This window comes from Sapajus apella, unplaced genomic scaffold (assembly GCF_009761245.1).
Source record: "Sapajus apella isolate SASKATOON/1434 unplaced genomic scaffold, GSC_monkey_1.0 scaffold7, whole genome shotgun sequence".
Classification (NCBI taxonomy): Eukaryota; Metazoa; Chordata; class Mammalia; order Primates; family Cebidae; genus Sapajus; species Sapajus apella.
Window position 1 is genome coordinate 38,009,783 of NW_022436947.1, and position 10,622 is coordinate 38,020,404.

Here is a 10,622-nt window from a genome sequence, read left to right on the forward strand (position 1 = left end):
GAAAAACAGCTACAACAGATTTTACCTTAACTTAAAAAAATATCTTTGCTCTTCTGTGGCAACAAATATCTTAAACCAGCTTAGAGCAGGTTTCTCAGAATGTGTTTCTCATAACTCAAAGAGAAGCACCTGAGATATTTGTTTGAAAGACAGATCCCACCCAAAAAGTAATGATTATGATTTTTGTCCAAGCCTACCACCCCCGACCCTAAGTGACATTTGCTTATGTGATTCTGACTCACGTTACAGGTAGAGGACTGTGGGTTCCAAAGGTGGTTCTCAGCCCTGACTGCAGGTCAGTCACCTGAGTCTTCTCTCAGTGATCACTCAGTTTATGCGTAAACACTTCCAGTGATGGGAAGCTCTCAGCCTCCCATCATTCCAACTTTGGAATGCCCCTACACTTAAATGATAATTGGATTTGTTCATAAACCTACCTTCTTGCAACTTTCACCCATCCATGCTGGTTCTACTCCTGTGGTGAATGATGCCTCTCACACATGTCAGCATGTCAGGCTTCCTCCTGCATTATCTCTCTACCCATAGATGCTTAAAACCAAAAACCTTTGACATGATTTCAGTTAGGACTCTCTTGCTTTAGAAAGGAAGTAAATCCTAAGGAGCTTTGAGGTCAAAGCACCCCTTAGTCAGGAAAGCTGAAAAATGTCAGATTTAAATTTTGTTTGTTTGTTTATTCGGTTTTTTGAGATGGAGTCTCGCTGTTGCCCAGGCTGGTGTGCAGTGGCAATCGGCTCACTGCAACCTCCGCCTCCCAGGTTCAAGTGATTCTCCTGCATCAGCCTCTCAAGTAGCTGGGAATACAGGCACCCGCCACCACACTTGGCTAATAGTTTTGTATTTTTAGTAGAGGTGGGGTTTCACTATGTTGACCAGGCTGGTCTCAAACTCCTGATGTCGTGATCTGCCCGCCTTGGCCTCCTAAAGTGCTGTGATTATACGCATGAGCCACCATGCCCAGCCAAGTTTTAATATGAGTGCGAAAGGTTAGGAGTTAATACATACCAGGAGGCACAAAAACAAAAACATGATTTTGCCCCAGTAATCCCATGTGAAAGTGATAACCCAGAAGGAGAGAAAAAGATGTAATGTATAAAGATGTTTATGATATTTATAAAAATGAAAAATTGGAAGCAATCTGAACTCTAAAAAATTGTGGGATATTTAAGTAATGCATTCCAGAAATATCTTGATACTGAACCTCTGTAGCCAGAACTGTATCCGTATGCCAGTTTAGCTTTCACTGTGACTTTGGAAGTTATTGAACTCCTCAGTTTCTTCATTTGTACAATCAAACCAACAATTCCCACTTAGCAAGGTTGTGAATTTTAGATGTGATATGTTTAAAGCACCTGGCACAGACTATGCTCGGCATATGACAAATAATATTTAACATTTGTTTATTATGATACATCCACCCAATAGAAAACCTTGAAAATAGCTATTATTAATTATCAAATCTGTTCAGCAACTTAGGAAAATATTTTAATTAATCGTTAGGTAAAAATGGATTCAACCATGCATACACATTTAAAATAAGTTTATTAAAAGATACTAGGGAAAATAAAAATGATCAACCATGTGTGATGGAATAGGATTATGATAATTAAAAATAGAAAAATACATTCCTTTTAGAGGAAATAAGTCAGTATTTCTTAACTTAAAAAAATGTATGACAGAAATGTAAGTTTAAATGTCCCAAAGAATTAGTCATTTTATGTTTGTTTAAACAAAACAAACAAAAGACTGTAAGTCACATCTTGTGAAAGAGCTTGCTGTCACCATTTTGAAACTCAGAAATACTGAGGTTGCCTTTGTAACAAAAAGATGGCAGCACACTACCACCCTCTGGTGGCAGCTTGCCTGAGGTTTAGGATCAATATCTGGGAAGTAAGATATCGCATATGCAGGTTCTAAACACAAAGGTGTATTTAAAGATCTAAAAAACCCAGCTTCAATTTGTAGTCTCGACAACTAACCTACATTAAATTTGCTGTGATGCATTTATTCACTGTGTCACAAGATTCATCTACATTATTGCAAATAAAGTTTCATAAAAATAACAATCCCATTAAAAAGTGGGCAAAGGACATGAATAGACATTTTCCCAAAGAAGACAAATGGTTAAGAAGCAAATGAAAAAATGTTCAACATCACTAACGAGAGAAATGCAAATTAAAACCACAATGATATATCATTGTATACCAATCAAAATGGCCATTATTAAAAAGATAAAAAATAAGATGTTGGTGGAGATGCTGAGTAAAGGGAACACTTATACACTGTTGCTAGGAATGTGTATTGGTACAAGCTCTATGGAAAACAGTATGTATATTTCTCAAAGAACAAGAAATAGAACTACTAGTCCATCTGGCAATCCCACTACTGGATATATACCCAAGGAAAATAAATCATACCAAAAAGATACCTGAACTTGTATGTTTATTGCAGCACTATTCACAATAGCAAAGACATGGAATAACCTGGGTGTCTATCAACAGATGATTGGATAAAGAAACTGTGGCATATATGTACAGTGGAACATTATTCAGTCATAAAAAAAGAACAAAATCATGTCTTTTGCAGCAACACGGATGAAACTGGAGGCCATAATCTTAAGTGAAAAAACTCACAAACAGAAAGTCAAATACCACATGTTCTCATAAGTGGGAACTAAATAATATATACACATGGACATAGAGTGTGGACTAGTAGATACTGGAGACTTAGAAGGATTGGGAGGACTGGAGAAGGGTAAAGGATGAAAAATTACTTGATGGGTATGCATGTATATAATTTAGTGATGGTTGTACCAAAAGCGCTGGCCTCACTCTGCAATATATCCATCTAACAAAACTGGACTTGTACCCCTTAAATGTATATAAATTTAAAAACCTGGTGTGCATGTGCCTTTAGCTCATGTTCCTAGGTCTATGGACTAGTGGGATCTGTTTATTTGATATAATCAGTGGACATAATATTCTGTGTATTCTTTTATTTCTTATGATTTTCCAAGTGTGATCAATACAAACTTTATAGAAAGATTTTAAAGTTTGTATAGATCACACTCGGAAAATCTTGTGACTTCTTCAGCACCTAATAGCCATTAAATGCAGAATAGCAAGAAAAGTGAAAAATATTTCTCTTAGATTTCTTCAGGAAATCTGATAGATAAAACAGTTCAAAATGTGGTTACTGGAAGAAGAAATACACAATTATATCCAACTCATTATTTTGTTTAGGACATTGAAGCTATTTGAGGCCGTTACCAAAATCTCATTCTAGCATCGTGTTATCTCATCTTATTTGTTAAAAATATAACATAAACGAGTTTTTTGTATTTCCTCATCAAGTGAACAAGACCATATGTTCCCATTCACTTTTTGTACTTTCTAATGTTTTTATTTCTTTTATTTGTTAATCTCAATTTACAATGATGAGTGGCTTTCAAAAAAACTTGTGGCATTTCTTTCTATAGATGCCAAGTATATCCAATTGACTGATGGGATTATTGAGTTTGACTATGTTCTTAACTGATCTCACTTCTGGATCTGTGCATTTTTGATAGAGGGATGTCGAAGTCTCCAACTGTGAGGAGGATCCATCTACTTCTCCTTGCACTTTGATCAGTTTCGCCTCATGTATCTTGATGTTCTGTTGTTAGGTGCATAAAGGTTAAGAATTCATTAGGTCTTCTCAGAGAATTGACTCCTTTATCATTATATGATGCCCCTCTTTGTCTCTGATAACTTTTCTTGCTCTGAGGTCTGTTCTATCTGAAATTAATTTAGTAACTCGTGCTCTTTTTTTTTTTAATGTTAGTGTGGCATATCTTTCTCCATCCATTTACTTTTAATATATATATGTCTTTATATTTAAACTCGGTTATTGGCAGACAACATATAATTTGGATCTTGGGTTTTTTTTTTCTTTCTTTCTTTCTGGATCCATTGTGACAATCTTTTAACTGACATTTAACGTGATTATACTGTTGTAGTTGGGTTAATATCTTTGTTACTGTTCTCTATTTGTTGTGCTTGTTCTTCATTTCCTGTTTTTGTACCCTCTTTTTATGCCTTTTGTGGTTTTAACAGAGCATTTAATATAATTCTATTTTCTCTCCTTTCTTAGTATATCAGTTGTACATCTTTTTTTACTTTAAGTGGTTGCCATGGAGTTTGCAATATACTTTTACAGCTAATTCAAGATCATTTTCAAATAACACTATACCATGTTCAAGTACTTTTTAAATAACAAAATAGTCCTATTCCTCCTTCCTATCCCTTGTATCAATGCTGTCATTCATTTCACTTATACATGGGCATATGTAAATATATATGCATATGTAATTGAAGGCAGTGCTGTTGTTATAAATTTGAACAGTGTTATCTGTTACCTCAAATAAGAATAAGACAAAAGCTTTTATTTTAGCTTCACTGCTTCCATCCTTAATGCTCTTCATTTACGTAGATCTGAGCTATATCATTTCTGACCTATATTATTTTTTTCCCTCTAAAGAACTTCCTTTATCATTTCTTGCAAAGCAGGTCTATTGACAAACGTCCTCAATTTTTGTCTGAGAAAGTGTTTATTTCTCCTTTAGAGAATAATTTCACAGGGTACACAGCTTTAGGTTGGTGGTTTTTTAACTCGCAACACTTTAAATATTTCACTCTACTCTTTCCTTGCGTGTAAGGCTTTTGAGGAGAAGTCAGATGTAATTCTTTGTTCCTCCATAGGTAAGCATGTTTTTCTTCTAACTTCTCTCAGGAATTTTTATTATCTCTGACTTTCTGTAATTGACATATGCTATGCCTGGGTGTTCTTTGAGCTTCCTAGATCAGTAGTTTAGTTTCTGGCATTAATTTGAAGGAAATCCTCAATCATTATTGCTTCAGATATTTCTTGTGTTCCTTCCTTCCTTCTCCTTCTGGTATTACTGTTATGAGTATTTATGCCATTTGTAGATGTCCCAGATCTTGGATATTCCGTTTTTTTCCCTAGTCTTTTTGTTCTTTTTAGTTTGGGTAGTGTTGAGTAAGATATCCTCAAGCTCAGAGATTCCCTCCTCAGCTAAGTTCATTCTGTTAGCAGTCCTATTAGAGGCATTCTTCATTTCTGATACAGTGCTTTTGATCTCTAGTATTTCTCTTTTTTTTTTCTTGCTTTTTTGTTGTTGTTGTTTGATTGTCTGGCACAGTCTTGCTCACTGCAGCCTCTGCCTCCCAGGTTCAAGAAATTCTCCTGCTTCAACCTCCTGAGCAGCTGGGATTACAGGCAGCCACCACCACGCCCAGCTAATTTTTGTATTTTTTGTAGAGATGGGGTTTTACCATGTTGGCCAGGCTGGTCTTGAACTCCCGACCTAAAGTTATCTGCCCACCTTGGCCTCTCGAAGTGCTGGGATTACAGCTGTGAGTCACCACATCCGTCTGAGTATTTCTTTTATGTTATTTCTTAGAATTTCCATCACTCTTCTTATACTGCCTAACTGTATTTGTGTGTGATTTAGTTTGTCTGTTAGAGTTCTTACCATATTAGTCATAGTTGTTTTAAATTCCTGGTCTGATAATTCACACATCCCTGCCATATCTGGTTCTGATACTTGCTCTGTCTCTTCAGACTGTTTTTTGCCTTTTAATGTGCCTTGCAGTTTTTCCCTTGATAGCCAGACATGATGTACTGGGTAAAAGGAACTGCTTTAAATAGGACTTCAGGAACATGGTAGTAAGGTATGGAGGAAGGGGAGCATTGTATAGTGCCATGATTAGGTTCAGTCTTTTAATGAGTCTGTGACTCTGAACTGTGAATTTCATCAGTACTTCCCACCACACTCCAAACCCCCTTAGGAAGGGCAGGATGGCCAGAGTGGGCTGGAGTCATATATTTCCCTTTCTCCATGTGGAAGGCCACAGCCAGCTGGAGTTGGGTATTTCACTTCCCTAGGTCCGTTAGACTCTGGTCAAACCCCAGGAGGTTAATAATAGTTGCTCAGCGTGGGCCTCGTTAAAAACAGCAGAATACTCTAGCATGTCAAAATACTTCCTTTCCTTCTTCCTCTTGGAACACAAGGAGGTTTCTTTGACTCACTGAGAAGACCTGGTTAAGCTCCTGGAGGTAAATCTCACAAAACTGTGTCCCACTGGGGATTTTTACTCTCAGACATGTCCACACTAAACCTCCACCAATTACAATTTAGATTTTTCTACCCAGCACTGGTTCCTGCCCAAGTTTCTGTTTGTGAGTGTCTGTTCCAGTAAGTTGTGATTCTCTGTATGTACTTTCTGTCTCTCCAGTTTTGGGGAGAGTAGTTTGCCCTGTGTGACCTCACTTCTTGTATGGATATAAGAAGAGTTGTTGATTTTTCAGTTTGTTGAGCTTTTTACTTATTAAGGTAGAGTGAAGCCTTCTAAGCTCCTTCCATACAGGAATAGGAACTAGAAATATTTTGCTTTTCCTTTACTAGTCTATCCTCATGTTCTGGATTTCTAAATTGTGAAGTCACAGAAATCAGTCCTTAGCTCGCTTCCTATTTCTATCTACAATTTCTCCTAAAGTGATCCATCACTTCCAGTCCTATGACCTCAAACATCATCTGATGGGTTCTGGTTCCAGGTAAGATGGAGTAAGCCCACTTCATCCTGTCTCTCCCACTGAACACAACTATAAAATTGAGTGGAATGTATGGAGCATCTGTTTGAGGACTCTGAAAAGTAAATCACAACAGGCAGCTTGGTGAAGAAGGTCAAAATTAAAAGTACCGTTGAGCTGTGGTTAATTGATTATTTTTCCCCTCTGATATCCTCTAACCTGAATGCTAACCTGCAGAAATCCAGAGATGAACATTGACCTGGAAAGAAAGTGCTCCAGGAAAAGCCCTTTAGTTCTGGCTCAAGGGACAAGCAAGGAACTCATGATGCTCATAGAGAGTCAAAACCCCTGTTTGGCTTTTTATTGCTCTCCATTCTCTCATGCCTCAGCTCCCAAGCAACACTAAGGCATCAGTAGCAGAGGTCACATGTAATGGGAGCCCACAGGAGCCAAAATTTTGAGGAAAGGGAATCTTTGGAGCTGCGATTCTCAAGAGAATTAAAAAGTCTGTTTTGGTTGCTCACTGTTGTGCTCTTTCTCTCTTTGAAACAGATGTCAGTAAATTTGATGATAAACTTGTCTAATCTGAACAGAGATAAAAAATTGAATAAAAATGAACAAATCTGTGGCCAGGCACAGTGACTCACTCCTGTAATCCCAGCACTTTGGGAGGCCAAGGCGGGCGACTCACGTGAGGTCAGGAATTCAAGATCAACCTGGCCAACATGGTGAAACCCCATCTCTACTAAAAATACAAAATTAGCTGGGCATGGTGGCACATGTCTTTAGTCCCAGCTACCCGGGAGGCTGAGGCAGGAGAATCGCCGGAACCCAGGAGGTGGAAGTTGCAGCAAGCCGAGATCATGCCACTGCACTCCATCCTGGGCAACAGAGCAATCTCAAAAAGAACAGATCCATAGGCATCAATGAGACAATAGCAGAATATCTAATTCACATCACTGGAGTTGCAGGAAGAGAAGAGGAAATATGTGATGTGAAAAAATTTGAAGAAATAATGGCTGAAAACTCCCCCATGTTTGGTGAAAGAAAAGCCCACTGATTCAAAAAGTTCAGTGAGCCCCAAACAGGGTAAACTCAAAGAAATACGTTCCAAATGCGTCACAATAAAAGTTGAGAATCAAAAACCAAGAAAAAATCTTGAAGCAAGAAACAGGCTTCAAGAATGACGCACATGCTTATAATTCTGAAAATTAAGGGAACTGAAATGCCAAAAGTGAAGTGAATTGATAATGACCAAAAGGGATAGAAAAACAGTAGGTTTCAGACAGGAAGAAAATGAGTTTTAATCTGAGGGGCCTTTGATACACACAACTGGAATTGCCCAGTAAGAAATTGAATGTAAAAATGTGGAGCTTCAGGGAAATTCTGAATTGGAAATAAGGATGTTTAAGTGATCATTGTAAATGGCACTGTGGAAACAGTGTGCAGAATAAAAAGTTAGGCTTCAGCGAGGCTATGCAGTCAGAACAAATCTTAACATCTCAGTGGAAGAACTTAATGAAATTGTGTTTCTGGCACACAGCACTGTCCAGTGCAAGTCATGCAGCCACCTCTGTCCTTAGCTTTGCCAACTGGAGCACATGCCTTCCAAGATCAACCTGGCTGGGGAGGACATTTGTTACTTACTTCCACTCCCCTTCCTTGGGCAAATTAGTCAATTGGCCCCAATCCAAATGCAAGGGAGGCTGTGAAATGTAGTTCCCCTGTATGTCCAGGAAGGGAAACTGGTATACCAAACACATGGCAATGTGCCTGTCACAAGAGCCAAAGGCAGATCCTTATGAACTTAGCCAGTGACAAGATAGAAGTATAGACAAGGTATGCCCACCTGGGCTGCTTATGCATTCATATCACAGTTTTAATATCTTGTAGTGGAAACAGAAATAATTGTCCTCAAATACCCATATCTGATAATCACAAAAACTGGGCTCTTGGTCTAAATCAGTCCTTCACCTGAAATATTCGTTCAGTGTCCTGTGTATCCCTGTCCCTATCACATCTGGGTCTCTGTAAGGTTTCCTCTGGCTCCAGCATTCGTTATACCTCAGGAATGCGATTGTCACACACAACTGCAACTGAGCTCTTCGAATAACCCTTCTCCACACTTTTGAATTACTTTGGGCTCTTCCCTTCTGTGATTTCTGTGAGTGTTTTCTCCAATCTGGATGTAGAAGAATGTGGTGCAGTGGGTCATTCTGAGTGACCATCTAGTTCCATATGCATGCCCTTATCTCATTTAGCATATACATCAGTTTATTTCAAAGAATGAAAATGGAAACTAAACTCATTTCAAGTGTTCCATTTATTCAGATTAATCTTTGCTGGATGGCAACTATATGCAGGCATGTTTTAAGACATGATGGAGTGGTAAACTGGGAGCTAGGTTTTCTAGTGGAAAGATGTGTAATATAATGTCAGGTCATGGTGAATACTATATAGAAAAGTAAAGCAAAACAAGGAAAGAGTGTTGAGGATTATTGGTGCTGTTTTAGATAGATGGTCAGGCACCTCTGTGAGAAGATAATGTTGGTACCAGTCGGCATGCAGCAAGAAGTGAGCTATGCAAAGACCTGTGGCGAGAGCTTGCCAGCCAGAGGGATCAGATAGGGCAAAGGCATGAGGTAGAAACAAGCTTGGCAAGGAAGCCAGCATGACTGGCACCAGAGAATGGCAGACTGTGAGACTAGAGAGGCAGATGAGGAAGTGCCATGTAGGCTTGGGAAAGGAGTTCAAGTTTTTGTCCAGGTGTGATGGGAATTTATCAAGCAGAGAAATGAGGTGGTCTTATTTACATGTTAAAAAATCACCATGGTGTGAGTGGAGAATTGACTTTAATGGGCAGAGGTAGAGGCAGGAAAGGTAGGAGATCAATTGGGAGGCTATAGCAGGAATCCAGGCAGGCACCAACCTATCCTAAGTAACATCAAAAAGAAAAGCTAGCTGGGCGTAGTGGCTCATGCCTGTAATCCCAAAACTTTTGGAGGCCAAGGTGGTTAGATCACGAGGTCAGGAGTTTAAGACTATCCTGGCCAATATGGTGAAACCCCATCTCTACTAAAAACACAAAAATAGCAGGGCATGGTGGCACATGCCTCTAGTCCCAGCTACTTGGGAGGCTGAGGCAGCAGAATCGCTTAAACCCAAAAGATGGAGGTAGCAGTGAGCCGAGATCCTGCCACTGCATTCCAGCCTGGCGACAGAGCAAGATTCCATCTCAAAAACAAACAAACAAAACCCAGAGCCTGCTGGGAAGGACCCTGTGTCCCAGAGGGAGGCCCATGATCCCCAACATCTATAATGTGCTGAGATAACTCCAGGTGGGTGTGTGTTCACAAAAGTTGTCGGAGTCGTAGGGAGGAGGAAGCACCCAAATGACCTCTGAATCAGGAAAGCCATCATAAAGAATGGATACCAGATTGCCTGGCAGACAAGCATGCAAATGGCATTCAGGGATGAGAAGAAAAGTTATTACAGAAAGAGCTTGTTTCTTCGTACTTTGTCAAACTTGGTTTTTTTTTTTTTTTTTTGCAGCTTAATGGAAGAAAAAAACATCATAGTAAAAGAATTTGAGAAGATACCAAAGCCAGGAGTAAGTCTTAGATTATATAGAGTTTCTTAAATACAGCTGGATTCAATCATCCCTTTTTATAAATATTAATGTTTATCCCAACAACATAGCCTAAAACATTTTAAAGATGGTAAAGTCTTCACTGTGAACGATGCTGAAAGGACTAGCTACATAACTTCTGGTATAAATATAAGTGGTGCCTATTATAGACTTAGCAACTTGGCATCTAATTTAGGCTGCATTTAGTTGGACAGTGTCTGCTTTGTTTCCAGAAGAAAAAAAAATTCTGTGGTTGACACTTAAAAACATTATTTTGCTATAGCTATTACCCTCTTAGGTCTGTGAACATCTCAAGTTATTACAAGAAATTTTTACAAAGAAAATGTATCATTTATGTATTCCTGCCTAACAACCATCCCAGAAC

At 38.8% G+C, this 10,622-nt stretch overlaps 1 protein-coding gene across 6 annotated transcripts in view; it reads left to right on the plus strand.

Annotated features, from left to right (window-relative positions):
* The window catches only part of CCDC146 (coiled-coil domain containing 146), a 157,034-nt gene that overhangs the window by 105,564 nt on the left and 40,848 nt on the right, over positions 1-10,622 (plus strand). For all 6 annotated transcript variants that reach the window (XR_004268359.1, XR_004268362.1, XR_004268361.1 and 3 more), the window contains one exon: positions 10,162-10,219. Coding sequence is in view for 1 of the 6 variants with exons in the window: in XM_032276366.1 (XP_032132257.1) it covers positions 10,162-10,219 (58 nt within the window). In the remaining 5 variants the exon portion in view is untranslated. The remainder of the gene's footprint in view (positions 1-10,161; positions 10,220-10,622) is intronic.